We start from the raw sequence: 21,148 nt of genomic DNA, 5'->3' as shown, positions 1-21,148 counted from the left end.
TTGTCGGTGATCCCCGGTACATGTACAACAATTGCAAAGATGCATTTGCTATTTGCAGGTATGCCAGTTATCCTAGCTATTTTATTACTATCACATGTAACCCAGACTGAAACGAGATTAAAGATTGCGTTGCCAACTATTCATTAAAGCCAAGTGACAGGCCAGATATCATATCTAGGGTTTTCAAGATCAAGTTAGACGCCTTACTAAAAGGCTTAAAGGATGGGTCTATATTTGGAAAGCCTAAAGGAAGTAAGGTTTTTCATTCACTGTCTTCAAGTTCACGCTAACAGATTAGTCCTTTTTCCGTTAGTTGTTATTTGTCTCCTAACATATTCTATTCTTTTTTCCATTTTCTTTGTCTTAGTTGTTTACACAGTTGAATTCCAGAAGCGTGGCCGTCCCCACTGTCACATTTTATTGTTTATTTAGCCAGACGAGAAGCCTAGATCATCCGATGATATTGACCATCATATCTTAGCTGAGATACCCAACAAACACACGTAACCTAAGCTACATAGGTTAGTCCAGAAGTTCATGGTTCATGGACCCTGTGGGGTTTTAAACACGAGTAGCCCGTGTATGGTTAACAGGAAGTGTTCCAAGTTCTATCCAGTGGCATTCCGTGAGAAAACAACCATAGACAGTGCAGGTTTTCCCAAGTATAAACGGTCGGATAATGGTTGTTCAACAAGCAAGAGAAATGTTGACTATTGTCCCATACAATGCAACGTTGCTTCTTAAGTATGGATGTCACATAAATGTCGAGTACACTTGCCAGACATCTGCTATTAAGTATTTGTTTAAGTACGTCCACAAAGGTAATGACCGTGTCACAGCTTCATTTTTCCGACCACATGATTCAGCTGATTCGGTTGTCACTGTGGATTAAATCCAAAACTACTATGATTGCCGATATATATCTGCTTGTGAGGAATCCTGGCGGCTATTCAAGTTTAAGATTCAGTTCAAAGAGCCTAACGTCATCCGCCTTCCATTCCACTTGCCGAATGAACAGAATATTTTGTACGAAGATCATCAGCTTATTGAGAATGTAATCGAGACTGCAGTCTCAAAGGATGGTATGTTTATCGGCTGGTTTAAGGCTAACAAGGATTTTGATATGGCCTGTACACTTACCTACGCGGAGATGCCATCGTTTTTTGTTTGGGATAAGCAGGGGCATATGTGGAAGCAGCGAAAGCAAGGGCATGTGATTGGTCGCCTCACACATATTCCTCACTCGCATGGAGAGGAGTACTACCTTTGTTTGTTATTGAACTATCAGAAAGGGTGCCAGACATTTGTTGATGTCCATTCTGTTGGTGGCATTGTGAATATACATTCAAAGAAGCCTGTTATGCTCTAGGGTTGTTACAAGACGATAGGGAATTTATTGATGCAATTAATGAAGCCAATGCGTGGGCTTCACCGAATTATATCAGGAGGTTGTTTACAATGCTTTTGATGTCAAATAACATGGTCCATCCCGACATGGTGTGGGAACAATGTTGGCAACATTGTGCAAACAGCTCGATGCTTTACGGAAGACACAACTTGGGTAAACTTTGCATTTTTTTTACTATTATGTTGCTATCTCGCCAAAATCATACCAAGCAATTTAAAAACTTCCCTTTTTTCATTCTCCTGCTGTGTGTTATGCATTTATTATTTTTCCTTTATCACCATGGCAAAATAGTTTGCGATGTAACTCTCTTCTATTTTGTTTTTAGGTTTCCAGCGTTCCATCGATGAGATTAAGTCTACCACGCTTGCCAAAATTGAAAAACTTCTGCAGCCGAACGGTAGGACCCTAAAAGAATTTACTGACATGCCATTTCCTGATTCGGTAGATTCGACTGACCCTCCCGACACAGTCTTCTTTGATGAGCTCAATTTTGATAAGACAGAGTTGGAAAGTATTTCTGTCGATTTGGTTTCCTGCTTGAATCGAGACCAGCGTGTTGCATTCGACACAATAGCCAATGCAGTCAGTCGTGGCACTAGTGGTTTTTTCTTTGTTTGTGGATATGGTAGAACTGGGAAGACTTTTCTATGAAATGCATTGTCTGCTTCAATAAGGTCGAAGGGTCATATTGTTCTCAACGTGGCATCCAGTGGCATTGCAGCGCTGTTGTTGCCTAATGGGCGAATTGCTTATTCACGCTTTAAGGTTCCACTCAGTGTTAACCAATACTCCATTTGTAATATAAGGCAAGGCACACCCCTCGCGCATCTTATTTCATCTGCAAAATTAATTATATGGGATGAAGCACCAATGTTAAATAAATTTTACTTTGAAGCGCTCGACAAGTGCCTTAAGGATGTTCTTTGTTTTGATCATGGATATAATCCTAATGCTTCATTCGGTGGAAAAACTGTTGTTCTAGGAGATAATTTTCGTCAGATATTGTCTGTGATTCCTCGTGGTTCCTGGGAGGAGATTGTTTATTCGTGTATTAATGCTTCAAACCTGTGGCAATGTTGCCAAGTGTTGTAATTGACTGAAAACATGAGGCTGGGTCATGGTTCGCAAGATATCCACAATGTACAGTTAGAGGAATTTGTTGACTGGCTGCTTCAAATAGGTGACGGGTTACTCGGAGACAGTACCGATGGCGAATCAGTTATTAGAATACCCAACAACTTGCTACTGGATATTGAGTCTCTGTGTCTGCGTGATTTGGTGTTGTTTGTTTATCCTGACATTTTACTCCATTCTTCTAGCGTGGATTATTTTAAGGGCAGCAGTATATTAGCACCAACACTTGATGTTATTACTGAAGTTAACAATCATGTGATGTCTTTGATCCCTGGCAAGGAGAGAGTTTACTTGAGCTCTGATACACTACTTAATGAAGATGGTCACTTGGAATCTGAATTATATACAATGAGCATAGAGTCGTTGAATGCATTGAATTGTTCTGGAATTCCCCAACACATGTTAGTTCTTAAAATTGGTGTTCCTGTGATGCTTCTTCGCAATATTGACCAATCCAATGGACTATGCAACGGTACGCGAATGCAAGTTAGACGTCTCGGCGACCATTTCATTGAGTGTGTCATATTAGCAGGTCGTAATACTGGTGAGGTTGTCTTTATTCCCAAGATGAACATGGCCCCTAATAATGAGACATTATCAATCAGGTTTACTCGACGACAATTTCCGGTTGCGCTTTGCTTTGCAATGACCATAAACAAGTCCCAAGGACAAACACTGTCAACTATTGGCGTGTATCTTCCAAGACCTGTTTTCACTCATGGTCAGCTTTATGTTACACTCTCTCAGGTCAGTATGCATTATGGACTGAAGATATTATCTGTTGGCTCTAACGGCACAGTCTCAAATCATACTATTAATGTTGTCTATAGAGAGGTTTTTACCGGCTTACTACCTTTCATTCTACCTTGAATGGTATGTTTGTTGTGTGGCTCTTTGCTCATCTTCTCAAGATGTTATTTGCATTCCGTATCCCTAATACTTATGTTAATTCTTATGAATATGCTATTGTTGAATATTGCAGCAACTGAACATTGTTCTTTATGCTCAGTAGCCATTTCTTTTATGTCCCTGTACCCGGCACGGGTCTTAAAACTAGTATTAATACATGGATCAGAATCTAGAATTCATCATCAGGATCATAAATGACTTTCTTCTTACAAGAGTGTTCCGCCACCACTTCCTCCTTTCTTTATGGAGTTTAAGATTTTTTTGTACACACTTGTTATAAGGTTGTCTCTATATGTTGCATTGTAGCCATATGGTCCTTTGATGATACATCGAATTCTGCAAAGATTATTGGCATTCCCAGATGCTTTTCTGCGTCTTCTATATGGGATTGCATCTATAATATTACGAATTTTAGATGGTTTTCAAAAATTTGCTGTGAGATCCTTCAATTTTCGTAATTCATAATTAAGGAGTTATTACAAGATATACTATTAATGGTTTTATATATATAAAAAAAAGTACTGAAAAAAAAAATACCTTCTCTTATTACCTATATAAATATATAAACACAAAGATAAATTTTTTGACATAAGGATAAATATATAAATACAAAGATAACTTTTTTTCCATAATGATAAGGACCTCGGTTCTTTTATCAACCTGTTGTCTTTCTAAAATTTATTATCAAAATGCAATTTTTTTTCAAATTGTTTATTCAAATATTACTGTTTTTATATGATGACTACTAGTTTTTTTTCATGCGCTGACTAAATGCGTTAAATTGGTATTCGCCTTCTCAATAAAATAGCTAAACCAACTAGAGTATCGACCTGAACATGTTTAATACTAGATGCGCTAGTTGGTTTGGCAGTTTCACAAGAAGTGTATACTAATTTAGCATCTCTCAATCATCACACACAAAAAATAGTTGTTATCATGACAAAGTGTCATATGAGTAAATAATTTAAAAATAGTGATATTTTAGTAATAAGTTTTAGGGATAAGTATTGTTTTGGTCCCTAATGTTGAGGGTCAGGATCGAAACTGTCCCAACGTAATTTTTTATTTAGAATCATGCTTAACATTTTTTCGTATTAATTAAAATTGTCTTTTTTAATAAAATTTTTAATTTTATTCCTAAACTACCCCTAGTTTAATAAAAAAATTATAAAATTTAAAAAAAATAAAAGAAAAGAACGCGTTGGGAAGGGGAAAAGGAAAAGGGTACACGAAAGGGGAGGGGAGGGAAAGGGGAAAGGAAGAGGGGGGATGGGGGGAAGGGGGGAGGGGGGAGGGGGGATGGGGGACAGCGCCGGCGAAGCTTGGAGCTGCCGTCGCCGTCGCCGAAAGAAAGAAGAAAGGAGAGAGGGGCTGCGACGGGGGAGAAGAGAAGAGGGAAGGGAGATGCGCCGGCACTGCTAGGGCTCGCCGCCGCCGTCGCGTCGTCATCGGGAGACCACACTGTTGAGCCGTCGCCGCCGATTCGCCCACGAGCTGCCGTCAGGGAAGCGCCGATGGTTCTACTTCGGCTTCTGCATCTGCTTCTTCTTCTGAATCTGCTTCTTCTTCTGCTTCTTCTTCTTATTCGACTTCTGCATCTGCTTCTTCTTCTGCATCTGTTTCTTCTTCTTGCTTCGGCTTTTGCTCCTTGCTTTGGCCTCTGCTTTCTGCTTCTGCTTGAGCTTCTATTTGAGTTTCTATTTCTGCTTTTTCTGCTTCTGTGACTGCTTCTTGATACACCACTATTTTATGATATATTTTGGACTAAACTGAGTGAGTTTTGTCAACTTCTCTCACACTTATTCATGTAAATTGCATGTTTTTCATTTCCTTTCTAATTTTTGTGCTATGATTGAAAATATGCTTCCTAACCCTTAAAATTATTAATTTTTAATTCTCCTTTGTACCATTCGATGCTGTGATATGTTTGTTAAGTGTTTTCAGGTTTACAGGGCATGAATGGCTTAAAGGATGAAGAGGAAGCATGTCAAAGTGGAAGAAACACAAGAAACTAAGGAGCTGAGAAGCGAGGAGCGATGCGCACGCATGGGTGATGCGTGCGCGTGAAATTGAGCATCTCACAGCAACACGTACGCGTGACCAGCGCAGGAGTTCAGCGACGCGTATGCGTGACAGTGCACTTATCAGAACTCGCTGGGGGCAATTTTTGGGCTGATTTGGACCCAGTTTCAAGCCCAAAAACGCAGACTAGAGACAGGGGTGTAGTTGAGACTGAACACATTTTCATTTTCACTTTGTTTTAGTTTTTAGTTTTGAATTCTAGAGAGAGAAACACTACTTCGCCTAGGGTTCTTAGCATTCTTAGTTCATCTTCATGTTGGATTTGGAGAGAGCTATTACTACCTTCAAGTGGAGTTATTATCGTCATAGTTTGCTTTTCTATTACTTCTACTCCTTTGTTTTTTCATTTAGTTACTTGAATTCATGTTTGGATTTTGTTACTTTTGAATTTATCAATACAATGAATTATTTTTATATTTAATTCTATTGCTTGTTTAATCCCTTTTTAATTAATCGTCATTGCCAATTTTGAATTTATTAATTTATTATAATTACCATGTCTTTTATTTACTCCCTTTACATGTTTGTGAAAATAGCATTCATGTTAGTGGAGTAGATATTTCAACTTGGTTTGGGAGTTGATTAATTGGAAACCCTTCAGTTGTAATACTCAAGTATCAATTTGTAATTGGGAATTGCTGGCTGGCTTATTTTCACCAACTCTAGTCCTTTCCTAGGAAGTGACTAGGACTTGTGAATCAGAGTTAGTGTTACCCACTTGACTTTCCTTTATTAGTTAGAGGATAACTAAGTGGACGCAATAAACTTTTACTATTATATTTGGAAAAAATCAACAAGGATAGGAACTCCAATTTTTACTTCTAGCCAAGACCTTTTTATTAAATACATAACATCCCTTGTTATTATTCAATGCTTCAATTCCTAGTCGTTTATTTTTTCGTTCTCAAACTTCAAAAATATTCAGAAAATTCCTGACCAATAATTTACATCATTGTATCTACTCTTTGGGAGACGATCCGAGATTCTACTCCCGGTTATTTATTCTTAATTGTGACACACTTCTAAATTGATAGTGGGAATTTCGTCGGTTAAGACTTTGCTCGCAACGCCATTTTAGAAAACAATTTTTAGAAATTCTTAACCGGCATTTTTCCACCCATCACTTCTGCTTTTACTTTTAATTCTGATTTTGATTTTATTGTTGTTGTGTGTTAATTTGGTTGTTGAATTTGTGTTGATTTGTTGATTTGTTGAATTTGTGTTGATTTCATTGATGTTGTTATTCTTGATGGTGGAAGTGGTGGAGGTAAAGGTGCTGGTGGTGGTGAAGGGTATTTTTGTCCGGAAAAAGTTAAAAGGACGATTTTAATATGGAAAAAAAAACGTTAAGAATATTCTAAATCAAAAATTACGTTGGGGACGATTTTGATTCTGACCCTCAACATTAAGGATCAAAACAATACTTATCCCTAAGTTTTAAAATGTCACTCTTATAAAGAAAACTTAAATTAAAAATTTTTTATCTCTTATATATTAATTTTAAAAATTGTAAAAGATAATATTTTTGTATTCACTTTAAACTTCTAAAATTTACAAAGAGATTGATTTGTTTTGTAATTTAAAGATTTAGAATAACTAACTGTTAAAAAAAATCAAGACTAAAATATAATCATGATTCAAAAAAAGTTTTGTAGAGTAATTTGGGAGATGAGATACCAAGAGTCAGCATATATGTGAGCAGAAGCAAAGTCAACACCAAGAACCTGGTGGTTCCTAATTAAATCAGTTCCAACTTGTGTTGCATATGAATTTGGATTCAACTAAGCTCTGTGAGGGGTTGAGGGCCCATAAAATCCTGCAACTCCAATTTCTACTGGGTTCTTTGGATCAATCTTCTTCACATGGAATGCCATTTCTTGTATCCAATCCCGAAGAATCTGAGGTGCATCGAGGCTCATTCATCGATTCCCATGCAAACATGGTTGGCTCTTTCTTGTATGTCATATTTGTGCTCTCACTTCTTATTTCAATCTTTGGCAGTTTACTCCTTTAATAGATGAGTAAAATTTTCAAAATTTAAAACTTTGCTTCAAGACATTTGACTTCTTCTCCCAAAAATTAACAACAGCAGCGGTGCAAAATAGAATGACAGTACATGCATCCATACTTTTTTTTTTTTTCATTTTTTATCTTGCTTCAAGAATTGAGCTCTTTATTTGTACTTTGGTTCTAAGTAATTTTATTGAATGTTGATTTCTTACAAAGTTCTGTAATCTTCAAATCTTTGAACTTTCTAATTCGGTATATGTAGAGAGATGATTTTCTTCAACAATCTTTAATAAAGCACAAATGAAGAAACCTTTTTCTAATGTAGCCATAGGCACGGACGGATCTAGGAATTTGATAGAAGAGAGAGCGAAAATTAAAATATTATATAATCAGATTTAATATTATATATTCATTGATATATATAATTATAATTAATATTTTTTTATTAAAAAAATACTAATAAGTGTTTATTATATAAAAAATTTATCTCAGTTCTTATATTTCTTTTTATTTTGGATTCGATAAAATATAAAAATTATCTATTTTTTATTAGTATACTTTGTTGAGTATTATTATGACAGTAAGTTATATTTTTATGCTTCGGTTCATAATTAAAAATCAATTTTATACCGATGTCTTGAATAGAAATTAGTTACACGTCTGTCCTAAATAGATCCATAAAAATCAAATAAGGCAGACTCGATTTAAACATTTACATGAAAATCGAATTAACCTTATTGATTTAGTACTTGTACAACATATACTTAGTAAATTGAATCAACCTAATTCAATTACTACTTGTATAAATTATTAACATTTCATACTTTTAAGTTAATCATTAACTTTAAAACATAAATATCAATAAGAAAATATCTCCAATTTGAATTCAAATCAAATATAAAAAAATAAAAACAAATAAGAATAGAAATTCATATTTTGTTTAGTTCAAATTTCAAAAGATCTATATTTTTACAAACTTATGAATTTAAAACGAAACAATAAACAACTTTTTAAAATTCATTAAAAATCATTCTTTGACTCATTAGCATCTAAAGAATCATTAGTGGGACTTTTGATGTTAAAAAAGTTATTGTAAAGTATAACCCTCTAAAGTGACATAGGAGTTAAAACTTCAAATTTTTTACGGTCAGAATAAATATTTTATTTGAAGCTAAATAGAAAATATTAATTATTTGTACAAGTAGTAAATTAAATAAAGGTGATTCGATTTATATGTAAATACTTAAATCAAGTTTCTGCTAAATTCGATTTATATAAATTTATTTAGGACATGCTTGTAATCAATTTCTATTTAAAACATCTTCATAAAAATTAATCTCTAATAAATTGATTGATGTAAATTATCCCAAAAAAGCTCACCTATCAACCCATAATTAGGCTTGCTAAATTAATATTATTGGACCAAAATAACATACCACTTTAGAAAACCCCATAGTTAAGTATTTATAATTAGTAGAAAGAAATTTTGACAGTTAATATAAATAAATCTGGTAAATTAAATGAATAATTGATTAATTGATATATTATAAAATGTAAGGACGATAAATTTATAGCTAATTTAGATACAGGTTAAAAATTTACTCTAGACTTTTTAAAGGGTATTTTTAAGTAGATGTGAAATAATATTAAATAACTAATTATAATTCTAACTTGAAGAATTTAAAAGTTATATGAAATAAATAATTATTAGACTAATGAAAACAATTTAAGGATATATTCTGTTATGAGAAGAATAAAGATGTATAGGTCAAATTAATCTTTTTCCTGGGTTTTGAATTTTTTTTTTTTTCTTTTTCGTTGAAGAGATTTTGAAATTAAATTTATATTTCAGTACCAAATAATTTAATACAATAAAAATTATTTTGTCTTCTAATTCAACAATATCAAAAGCCCAACAAAACGAGGCCTAACTCCATCTCATTAATTAATTTAACTAAACCTAATTATACAAACAAACAAACACCGTAGAATATTATTTCTGGTCTCCTAACTAGACACTTGTCATACAGCAACTTCTACATGGTAGAACGAGTATCATTTCTGGTCTCCTAACTAGACATTTGTCATAGAGCAACTTCTACACTATATAAATAAGAAACTATTGTACCAAATAGCATCTTTCTTTTAAGTTAAATTATAGGTGAATTTTATGATATAGAAAGAAAAAATTTTCTACACCTATAATATACTTGTGGCATAGCATAAGAAGGACATGTGGACATTTATCCACGAAAATGTATTTTACAAATGTCCACATGTCCTTCCTATATTATGCCACAAGTATTCTATAGGTGTAGAAAAATTTTTCTTTCTACACCATAGAATTCACCTAAATTATAATTGTCAGGGAGAGATTTTCACCAAGATGTGAAAACAAAATCCCACCAACAATGCAAGGTCTCTTCTTTTCAGTCAGCTTCCTCTTGTCTCTCCACACATCATCAATTAGCTTATCTCCCCCTCCATTCTTCGGTCACTTTCGTTCCCTATATATATATATAATTTTGCATTATAACTATGAATTTTAAAATTCGATCAAATTTCCAATTCAAAATTTAAAATATCTAACAATTCGATTTGGAAATTGTAACTTGATTACATTGGTTTATACTGCTCGGTGGATCAAGCAAAATAGTAAGTTAACTTGAGATTACTGCTTTTAGAACTAAAACAAATACAGCTTGATCGTTTTGTTCACAAATCACAATTACAGATCAAGCCGTGGAGACAATAATGAAGTACTTATTATTCTAAGTGCAGTGATATCCATCATCTAGCGGGGTAATAATCACCCCAACTGTTTACATTACAAAGCATAGAATGAATATGGTTTACACTGTTGATAATTGGGGCTCAGATTTCTTTCTTTTTTCCTGCCTCATTAGATATACAAACTCCCTGAATGCTGCAATCATCAACAAATGCCATATTATTATCTATTATTCATCAGATCCAAATTAAAAGTAAAAAATAACCAAGCTGCTAGTCTCTTACCGTAATCCGAATCATGGGGTCCTGGGGATGCTTCTGGGTGGTACTGGAGAGACATTATTCTCTTAGCAGGGAAGGCAAGACCAGCACAGCTTCCATCATTGAGGTTAATATGAGTAACCTCCACTCCTTCTGGCAAAGTGGCAGGGTCAACCGCATAATTGTGGTTCTGCCAGTTTATAAAGCAATTTACCATTATACATACAATGCGATAACAATTAACCATTTGTAGACGATACAGACATGGACTAAGTTCCTAAAGCAGATTTACAAACTAAAGGGTTTTTCCATTCAAACTGCCACTGCTATAGTGTAAAAATGTAAGGTGAAAACTCGCATGCAAAGTTGTCTTCATGAGATGTTGATATTTGAAAATTCATTCAATTGCAATTTAGTCAAACGTCAAATCATCTCACAATTCTAAACTATCAAACTTCATATGAAGACAATTACATGTGAGTCATTACCAAAATGTAAGCAGTTCCTCCATATCTCACTCGTAAGACTTCAGTGTCTTGTTTACTTTCATTTTTAAGATGGAAGCAAGGTAGTGCCAACAATCAATATGAATTATATACGCCTAAAATCAATCTATTCAGATACATTCATTGACATACTTAGGCGAGAGAGAAGTCCGAGAGCCACATACCTGAGCACTAATCTCAACATGGGTTGTTCGAAGGTTACGAACAGGATGATTTCCTCCATGATGACCAAATTTCATCTTAAAGGTTTTGCCTCCTAAAGCTTGGCCAAGCAGTTGATGGCCCATGCAAATTCCAAAGACAGGGACCTTCCCTATAATATCCCTTACTGTCTCCACAGCATACGGAACAGCAGAAGGATCTCCAGGGCCATTGCTGAAAAGCACCCCATCTGGCTTCATCTTCAAAGTTTTTGATGCTGGCCATGTAGATGGTACAACAGTGATTTTGCAGCCATAAGATGCGAGTCTTCTGAGTATATTTTGCTTTATTCCAAAATCATAGGCAACAACCTATAATGCATAAACCAGAATGAAGGGCATATTAAATTACCAATATTATACAAAAAAGGAAGCAATAGTAATACCAGTGGTTATGCTTACATGGAATGTCTCCTGAGGCACTTTAGAATTAAATTCCCATTCTTGCTCTGTTTTATCAACCCATTCATGTGGAGTTTTGCATGATACTCCGCTTATAAGATCAATACCTAAAAATATTGAAAAGCATCCATGATCCATGTAGTTCCATACAACAACAACAATAAAGCCTTTTCCCACTAAGTTGGGTCGGCTACAAGGATCAAACGACGTCATTGCGCTCTATCATGTATCATGTCTCAAGAATATTACGAAAACAGATGTTCGTATGCTTACCAACAATGTCCCAAGATTGAGACATCTTAAGTAGTTCTTCGTCAGTTTTGGAATTGTCAGTGCTCAAGACACCAATAAGGCTGCCATCTTCCCGTAATCTGCGGGTGATTGCACGTGTATCAACATCATCTGTTGCACACCAAATTTTCAACAACGTTGAAACCAAAACAAGAAATTTTTACATAATAGACTTTCTCAAAGAACTATTAAAAAATACTTACAAATTCCCATGATATTCCTTTTTGCTAAGTAGTCACCTAGAGTTTCTGTACATCTCCAGTTTGAGGTGCTGAATTACTTATTGCAAGAAGAGAGTTAGTTGACTAAAAAAGTAAAGCTAAATTGACGAAAAGCAATTCCGGAGAATGTCAACAAAACCTGATACTCAAGCTTCTAATTACTAAACCCGCAAGGAAGCATTGTCTTGATTCCTCATCATCTAGCATGGTAGCATAAACATGTATTCATAATTGACTTCACAAGAACAACAACAAACCCTTATCCGCTAGGTAGGGTTGGCTATCATAATTGACTTCACAGAATAAAATATAATTCAAGAGACGATATGAATACTCACCAAAATTTACACCAGTGTTACCGATATGTGGGTTTGTCATTAGCACAAATTGGCCAGCATAACTAGGATCAGTTAGAATTTCTTGATACCTGCAAAGCACATACATGACAAGGTAAACAACCACACATGCACATTCTCAGATTGAAGTCATGCCAATAAGAAGACTGGATTTATAGTTCATCTCACCCAGTTAATGATGTATTGAAAACTACTTCGCCAACTTGGGTTCCTGTAGCCCCAAATGACTTTGCTTTCCAGATTGATCCATCCTCCAAAACAAGCCTAGCATCTGATGTCTTCCAAGGTCTTTCTCCTTTAACCATTTATAAAGCAGGGAAAAAAACATTGCATCAATTTCTTTAAGATCTGGCTAATAACCACTTCAAGCATAAACTTACAGAAGCTAAACAAAACAGTCTATATATTTGGCCAGCAGGAAGCATACTTCAGCTTAAGAAGTCAAGAGTGAAAGAACAAAAGCATGAAAAGAACAAGCTTTCAAATATTATCTAGAATAACAAGAAAAACTCAAGGCCCCATTAGTTAAAATTCAAGAATTTAAGACAAGATAAGAACAATTAATGTCATGTTTAAATAACATTGCTTTACAAGATCTTTGAGGTGCCCATAAAGAAAAAGGAAATTGGGGTGGTTACCGGCAGAACATCTGAGGGTAAAAACGCGAACTTTGGAACTGGGTTGTGCCGACTTGGAACCGAAACGCTTGGAAAGGTCACTCACAGTGACAGGGAAAGCCAAGGCTTTTGTTGCCATCAAGGTTGCGAGAACCGAACCGATCGAGCGACTGGTTCAATAGTTGAATGGTTCAACTGAGGTTGAACCGATTAATTAAATATAAATAAAATTATAAAAAATTCAACAATAATTTCTAAGCTAATAAAATTCAAAGTTTCACAATTTTACATAATAACTTGTCTATAATTTATCATTAAAAATTCACAAACAAATTTAAACATAAAAATTTATGACCGAAGAAAATCAAAACGCATTATGCATACTAGAATATGCTAAGTTAAGGGGAGCTCAAAATAAACATACTACCAACATTAGGAAAATTTCTCTCCTTTTATTTATTGATTTACAATCTCGTGGATCAAGTGTTCAATGTTAAATGATAATTCTAGTAAGGTCTGAGCTTGCTAGCACTGTAGTTTATTTGGTGGCATTTCACAAATACATTGCATATTTCCCTTAACAATTGTCCTGCATGAAGCTTTACTTTAAATGTTTATTCCAAGGTTCTGAAAATCGAACCGGTCATCCAACCGTTCTAGTTATTGGTTCACTGGTTCATTGGTTCAACCGAAATAACCATTTTATAACAAAATAATAAATAAAATATAAATAAACACATTGAAACATAATTATAATCTAATATAAATTTTAAAATATCATCCAAATTAAAAGAATTAGATTAACCACAATATTATAATATCATTCAAATATAAACTCAAAAGTCAAATAACAAAAAAAAACAACTAAATATAAAATACCAACATCAAAATTTGCCATCAATCATCAAAATACCCAAATAATAATCTAAGATCAAACAGCAACCCAATGACAAGAAGTCAAGAACAATGAATTAGTCAAGAATAATGAATTACATTGATTGATACTATCATCTAGCCAATAACAAAATTTAGTTAACAACAACCAATGACAAACAACAATAATAAGATCAAAATTAAGAACAACAATCCACAACAAAAACAATTTACCAAATTAACAAATTATCAAAATGTCAAGAACAGCACAACATCCCAACAATCACAAGTTATCAAATTAACAAGTGAATAAGATCAAGATAACAAAACAAGTTAACAAAAACAAGTTAATCCACAATTGAAACAAGAACTGGAACTGCAACCTACTAATTAAAACAACCAGCTAAAATAAAAACTGCAACCTCCATCCAGTCATCCTTTCAAAGCATATATGGTTCTGTGCAATTATCCCCAATTTAACCAAATGCCCAACTAAGTGATTTTGCTGCACCAAAAAAAACTAAGCAAGATCTTCAATGAATAAATTAAATCATACTGATCTAACCAAGCAAAGGAGGGAAGGAACGTCTCTGAATCTGAACAACAAATGAACAAAAGAAAAAGCAAGAAAACAACCATTACTTTTGGTATTTTATATTTGGTTGTTTTTTTTTTTTTTTGGTTATTTGACTTTTGAGTTTATATTTGAATGATATTATAACATTGTGGTTGATCTAATACTTTTATTTTGGATGATATTTTAAAATTTATATTAGATTACAATTATGTTTTAATGTGTTTATTTATATTTTATTTATTATTTTATTATAAAACAGTTATTTCGGTTGAACCATCGGTTGAACTAATTGAAGCAATAAACTAGTGAACCAATAACTAGAACGGTTTGATGACTGGTTAGGTTTTCAGAACCTTGGATATCACAAAGATTAAAGAGCTCCAACTGAATTTAATCAAACTTAATTAGAAGCTGTGTTTTCACCTCATAAAGAGAGGCAAAAATCCAAGGTTCTGAGAACCGGACCAGTTATCGAACCGCTCTAGTCACTGGTTCACTAGTCTAATCGGTCCAACCTTGGTTCAACCAGAAAATCGTTTTAGAATAAAATAATAAATAAATTATAAATAAACATCCTAAAATAGAATTATAGTCTAAATATAAATCTTAAAATATCTTCCAAATTTAAAATACTACATGAAATGTTATCTTCCAAATTAATAATTTACAAATTTGTTATCAAACTTTACATCAAGTGTATTCCAAAAGATCACTGACTTCAATACTAAAGAATGATATTAGAGGCTAAAAAAACATCATAAATACAGTTTCATACCCTCTAATATATGCATGCATTATTGCATTTACGCAGTTTTCCTATCATCTTTGTTTCTTTTCATTATGGCAGTCATTTCTTTTTGCTTGTTATTTGTGATTTGTCAGAGAACTCAAGTTACAAGTGTATTGAATACATTAATATAACTAGGGGTGGTAAAGCTGGGTTTCTCATTGTCAAATAGATATGACAACTCGAACTGGAGAGGAAAGCATATATATATATATAATACACAATATTTTATTATTAAATCAGAGCAGCAGCAGCACAGCAGAGCCAAATATCAAATAATCATTCAACAAATAATCATCTGTAATTGAAATCAATAAATCAACATCACAGTAAAAAACAGCAGCTCTCATTAACACAATCAAAAACACCGGCCGCACAACAGAACCAGAAATCAAATAAATCATCAACAAAAATTCAAAAACAGCCACAAATAATCAACAAAAACCATGAAATCAATAAATCATCAGCAAAAATTCAAAAACAACAGAGCCACAAATTCAAAAACAGCAGCAGCAGCACAGCAAAGCCATTTTTTATCAATAATTTCAACGAAAACACAAAACCCCTGTAATCTTATTCATTATTTCAATTTCAGAAACAGAGTTAATCAACTATGAACAAGCAAGAATGAGAGTATCAATTAATCATCAAGCAGTAAGCCAGTGACAGAGTTAATCAACCAAGAACAAGCCAGTAATTGACTTAAAATTCATTATCAAGCAGTGAACAAAGCCAATCAACCAAGAACAAGCCAGTAACAGAGTTAAAATTCATTATCAACCAGTGAGCAAAGCCAATCATCCAAGAACAAGAGCTGAACAATTCTAGTGCATCCGAGGCATTACCTTCGGCGAGGGCAGGGAGCGGAGATTTGACGGAGATCGACGGACGACAGGAAGCTGGCAACGAACACTGGCGAGCTGGCGACAGACGACGGGAGCTGGCGAGCTGACGAACCCGACGAACAGACGACGAGCGAAGAGCTGCGGAACAGGACCTGGAGACGCTGGCGACGCGAGGAGGGCCTTCGAGCACGACGAACCAGGAGGATTGGCAAACGACCACCACGAACCAAGCGGCGACGGTGAGACGAGCGGTGGCGCTATGGAGGCTAGGGTTTTCAAGGAAGACTTGGATGGAACTATGGAGGTTAGTGGGTGGACGGAGCAAGTGATGCGATTCTGAGGGAGTGAGGAAGGACTCAGGAGCTCGAGAGGAAGGAAATGCTGCTGAAAGTGGCTGAATGCGAAGAGGAGGCTAGGGTTAGTGGGTTACCGTTTCTCCTTCCTTTTTTTTCTTTTTAAGAACGAAACGGCGTCGTTTCTATTCAAAAGGTGAAAACTGGTCGTACTGCGGTTCGGTTCGACCGACCAATTTTCAGCCGGTTCGACTGTTCAAAAATGGTTTCTAAATTCGGCGATTATAATTTCTAATCGAACCGTAATTCTTGTCCTCCCGGTTTTCATAACCTGAACTAACCTATCAATAGAAATTTTAAAATTGAACTCATCCATATTCTTAACAAATTAGTCAATAATATTCAATAAGAATAAATTTCTACCTCAAAGTCATAACTCTAACCAAGTCCAACCAAATATTTTAAATTCACGCGCGCTCACTGTCGTCGCTTCTATTTTAAATTCACGCGCGCATATTCATTGTCGTCGCTTCGCGCATGCAGGTTTTTCTTCTTCCCGATGTTGCTTATTCTTCTTTTCCATTTTTGTTATCTTTCTCTTTTATTATCGTCATCACTAACAACACCAACATTTTGCTAACATCTTTATTGGTTCTGATTTTCTCTAGTCTCATTATTAAATAATTTCGGTTCATTTTTTAGTTTATTTGAGGTTCATTTGGATCCAGAAATGAATTGGATGTGTTTTTGTCGATGATTGAGTCTTTTGATTGCTTGTTCAAAGCTAAACTAATTTCGATTCATTTGTGTGTTAATTGAGGTTCACTTGATACTGCTGATAAGTATTGACCAAATTTTTTATTCCTTAAGAAATTTCGGTTCATTTCTTGGTTTAACTTAGGTTCATTTAGTTTCGTCTCACTTGAATTTGTTGAACTTGTTCATGTGTGGTTGTTTAGTTAGTTTTTGTTCAAATCTAAACTAATTTTGGTTCATTTGTGAATTACCTGAGGTTCGCTTGATGCTGCTGTTAAGTATTGATTAAATTTTTTATTCCTTAAGAAATGTCGGTTCATTTCTTAATTTAATTTAGGTTCATTTGGTTTTGTTTCGCTTGAATTTGCTGAACTTGTTCATGTGTGGTTGTTTAGTTAGTTTTTTTTCAAATATGAACTAATTTCGGTTAATTTATGAATTAACTGAGGTTCACTTGATGCTGCTATTAAGTATTGACCAAATTTTTTATTCCTTAAAAAATTTCGGTTCATTTCTTAGTTTAATTTAGGTTTATTTGGTTTCGTTTGGCTTGAATTTCTCATCCTCATCTTCCGCTTCATTTTCTTCTTTTTCATCTTTTTTTCTTCAGCTTATCCTTCTTATTTCATTTTCTCAAAATTTTTCTTGATTTACTCTCTTGAGAGAAATAAAACCAAGAAGAAAGAACGCAAAGAAGTAGGAGGAGAAACACGAAGAAGAAGGAAGATGAATGCAAAAAAGGAGGAGGAGAAACGCAAAGAAGTAGAAGAAGGAGGAGGAGGAGGAGGAGGAGAGAAATGCGAGAATGTTTACGTAGTTAGAGCGTGTATTCACTCTCCACTAATGAAATTGATTTTTGTTGGGTTTTGGCTAACTTAGTTGGATTTGATTGCCAAAAAAATTTAGATGTATAGCAGTTTGCAGCCTTGCCGACATTATATAGCTACGTAGACCGTAGAGAGAGAATAGATAGCACCAGCCACATTGAAGAGGTGGGATGATGCAGGACAAAAAACGGGCTGTCGTTCTCGTCTATCGACAGGTAAGTGAATAGAGATTGGGTTGTGGCCCATACTTATCAATACCGAACCGATAATGAACAGATCATACGACTGAACACCGATCACTAATTCAATCGATAGATTACGGATTCATTCAATTAATTCGATAATAATTAAATAAAAATATAAAATTATAAAAAAAATTAAAAGTGAAATTCTTGAAAATCAATCACTTTTAGTATTTTTGGCAATCATTTAACCAGTATAAACACTAAATTATCTTTAACAAATAAATTTCATTAATTTATGTGTGCAAACTATAAAAAAATGTGAGTACAAACTATATTAATTGTTCTGATAAATATAAGTACAAATTATATACTTTTTGTATGCAAAATTCTTATAAATATGAGTAAAAATTATTGTCAAATACTGACAAAAAATAATAATATTTACTTATTATATAGTATTACTCAAATTAAAATACATATTTTCGCATATATATTAATAACCATCAAGAATCAAAAGTTAAAATACTTGTAGATGATAAAAATCTAACAATTTCTCTGTGAATAAACAAAAAATCTGAATCACAAATTATTATGTCAATAAGATTCACCTCCTTGTTTTAGGTGGAAATGGAGAAGAGAGCAAATTGCAGGCATAACCGCAAATAGAACCACGGATCAAGCATTTTGTATTCTGGCTAATCCTAATATATACATAAAAAGTGTAGACTTCCTATTTCATTCAGAATTTATATAAATCAGTATACATTACTTATTCTTTATTTCCATAAATTATTGTAAGTTCTTGCTACAAGTTTTTATGCATGCAAACATTACGGCAACTCTTTTGAACATTCATTGATTTAGTTTATTTTTTGTTCTTGCTTTCTTATAGTGAGATCATTATTTTTATTATATTAATTACATGGATCTCTTCAAGTAGGGAAGATTTAAATAAAGATGTGATAACGGTTGATCTGTCAAAACCAAGCGATTGGAGGTTAAACTGAAAAAAGTATTCCAACTCAGGTAAAATTTTCACATGCCACTTTAAGATTAACGATATCAAAACATCTTTTTTATTATAAGTCATCAAGCCAATAATGTAAAACATTAACCAAGTTGGATTTAGTGGTTAGTTTATTAATTCTTTTAAATAAGTATTAGGATTCGAATTTTATTTTGTATATGCAGTAATTTATTGACCATCAGCAAAATCTTATATTTTGTTTGGATGGAAGATGAAAAATGAGAGGAAAAGTTGATTTTTTTTATATTGTTTGGATGAAGAGAAAATAGATGGAAAGAAAATAAGAAAAAAATTTTCTTTTATTTGGGTAGAAAGAAAAGTAAGAAGAGGGAAAATCATAACCAAGTGAAATTACATTAATACTCTTCCCTATATTATATATAAATAATAATATACCAATGTATTTTTACCATTGTTTATACGAAGGGTAAATTTGTATTTTTACCATTATTTATACTTTTTTCTATCAGTTTTCATCTCATGTCCGAGAAAAAAAGTTTTCGATGGCCTCCGTACCATTTTATTGTTTTTCTCCCAATTTTCTATCCTGATCCAAACAGAGGAAAAGTTAATTTTTCATCCATTTTCCATCCTTACATTTTTTTTTTACTTAATTTTCTTTAAACCAAACAATGCGTTAAATAGAGCTTCAATCACGTTAAATTAATCATTAATATGTCGGATTAGAGAATACTGTAAAAAACCAAAGATAATGTAAAATATTATCCAAGTAAACCGCAATAGGAGTGATGCCTCTCATCGTTTTCTATCTCTAAATTAATCCACAAACCGCGATAACATAGTATTTTTCTTTTTGTATTTTTTTGTCCATAAACTGCGATGCATTGTAATAGTTTTAGTCAATTTCTGTTCAAACGTAATCCGCAATGACATATAACGATTATGTAGGATCCAAATGTAACTAATTTTCAGTTGTTGTATTTGAATAATTTTAAATGCTATTTTATTTAAATGTATAATTTATCAATAATTTTATATAGAAGTTTAAAATAAAATGTATATTTAATTAGCTTATTTTAATACCACTTTGATCTCTTTTTTTCTAATATAATTTTTATAATTTTTTAAAAATAAAATTTACTCAACAAACAAGATATATAATATTAAAATTTAGATTCTTGATATGAATTATCATATTTTATAATATAATTTCTTTTATATAATTATAAAATTTAATGTGAACATTTATAAAATAAATGATAGATTGATTATATAAAACTTAGGTATCATTAGCTTACCGCAATACTACTTTGATCTCTTTTTTTTATATAATTTTCACAATTTTATAAATGATAAATTTATTCGACAAATAATATATGCAATATTAGAATTTAAACTCTCATGAGCTAACATTTTTTATAATGTAATTTTTTTATATAATTAAAGAATTTAATATGAGAGTTTTTGAAATAATAAGTTAATTACATAAATATTATTTACTATGATATTCTACATGTATATATATATTCTTTATGTTACTGCAAATTAAGTTTAGTGTTATCATAACAAATTCATAAAAAATTTAAAAATCTTAGCAAGCATTAGTTTGTTAAATACTATTTTAATCTCTTTTTTTATATCTTGTCTTATAATAGATAGATATTTTTTCATTGTAAAAGAGATGTAATGATATATTTTAATTAGGACAATTTATTTTAATAAATTAACGAAAAAGTTCTACATCCATGTAAAAATTACATGGATGTTATCCAAGTCCCTTCCACTTCACACCCCACACACTTATTTGTGTACACGTGTCTCATATAACGTATATAACCTAATCCTTATTTTGTCTGATCAACCTTTCTCAACGTAAACCTTTCCATACAA

The 21,148-nt window shown here is 33.1% G+C and overlaps 3 protein-coding genes across 3 annotated transcripts; 2 read left to right on the top strand and 1 right to left on the bottom strand.

Moving 5' to 3' along the window:
- Window positions 1-1,479: 1,479 nt before the first annotated feature.
- On the top strand, window positions 1,480-2,500 carry LOC107620395 (uncharacterized). Its single transcript, XM_016322559.1, has 3 exons — window positions 1,480-1,561; window positions 1,734-1,990; window positions 2,090-2,500. The coding sequence occupies exons 1-3, from the start codon at window positions 1,480-1,482 to the stop codon at window positions 2,498-2,500; spliced, it is 750 nt and encodes a 249-aa protein (XP_016178045.1).
- Window positions 2,501-2,512: 12 nt separating this feature from the next.
- LOC107620396 (uncharacterized) lies at window positions 2,513-3,412 on the top strand. Its single transcript, XM_021114045.2, has one exon. It carries the CDS (start codon window positions 2,513-2,515, stop codon window positions 3,410-3,412), a length of 900 nt encoding a protein of 299 aa, XP_020969704.1.
- Window positions 3,413-10,086: 6,674 nt separating this feature from the next.
- On the bottom strand, window positions 10,087-16,664 carry LOC107623007 (carbamoyl phosphate synthase small chain, chloroplastic). The gene is made up of 11 exons (XM_088507086.1): window positions 16,210-16,664; window positions 13,149-13,322; window positions 12,679-12,805; window positions 12,493-12,581; window positions 12,294-12,354; window positions 12,137-12,204; window positions 11,916-12,044; window positions 11,643-11,749; window positions 11,205-11,552; window positions 10,559-10,724; window positions 10,087-10,469 (listed from the first exon to the last, which is right to left on the bottom strand). The coding sequence occupies exons 2-11, from the start codon at window positions 13,264-13,266 to the stop codon at window positions 10,396-10,398; spliced, it is 1,287 nt and encodes a 428-aa protein (XP_088363212.1). The 5' UTR covers window positions 13,267-13,322; window positions 16,210-16,664; the 3' UTR covers window positions 10,087-10,395.
- Window positions 16,665-21,148: the final 4,484 nt, after the last annotated feature.

The sequence above is a fragment of the Arachis ipaensis genome, chromosome B10 (assembly GCF_059453495.1).
Source record: "Arachis ipaensis isolate K30076 ecotype BB chromosome B10, ASM5945349v1, whole genome shotgun sequence".
Taxonomy (NCBI): domain Eukaryota; kingdom Viridiplantae; phylum Streptophyta; class Magnoliopsida; order Fabales; family Fabaceae; genus Arachis; species Arachis ipaensis.
The sequence above is the reverse complement of the archived record's forward strand: the minus strand, read 5'-3'. Positions and strand labels throughout refer to the sequence as shown.

Coding starts and splice junctions, on each gene's coding strand:
- LOC107620395 (XM_016322559.1), top strand. CDS start 1,480: ATGGTCCATCCCGACATGGTGTGGGAACAATGTTGGCAACATTGTGCA. Junction 1,562..1,733: donor TTACGGAAGACACAACTTGG/GTAAACTTTGCA, acceptor TTTTGTTTTTAG/GTTTCCAGCGTTCCATCGAT. Junction 1,991..2,089: donor TCGACACAATAGCCAATGCA/GTCAGTCGTGGC, acceptor ATAAGGTCGAAG/GGTCATATTGTTCTCAACGT.
- LOC107620396 (XM_021114045.2), top strand. CDS start 2,513: ATGAGGCTGGGTCATGGTTCGCAAGATATCCACAATGTACAGTTAGAG.
- LOC107623007 (XM_088507086.1), bottom strand. CDS start 13,266: ATGGCAACAAAAGCCTTGGCTTTCCCTGTCACTGTGAGTGACCTTTCC. Junction 12,355..12,492: donor TAACACTGGTGTAAATTTTG/GTGAGTATTCAT, acceptor CTACCATGCTAG/ATGATGAGGAATCAAGACAA. Junction 11,750..11,915: donor TCAATCTTGGGACATTGTTG/GTAAGCATACGA, acceptor CAATATTTTTAG/GTATTGATCTTATAAGCGGA.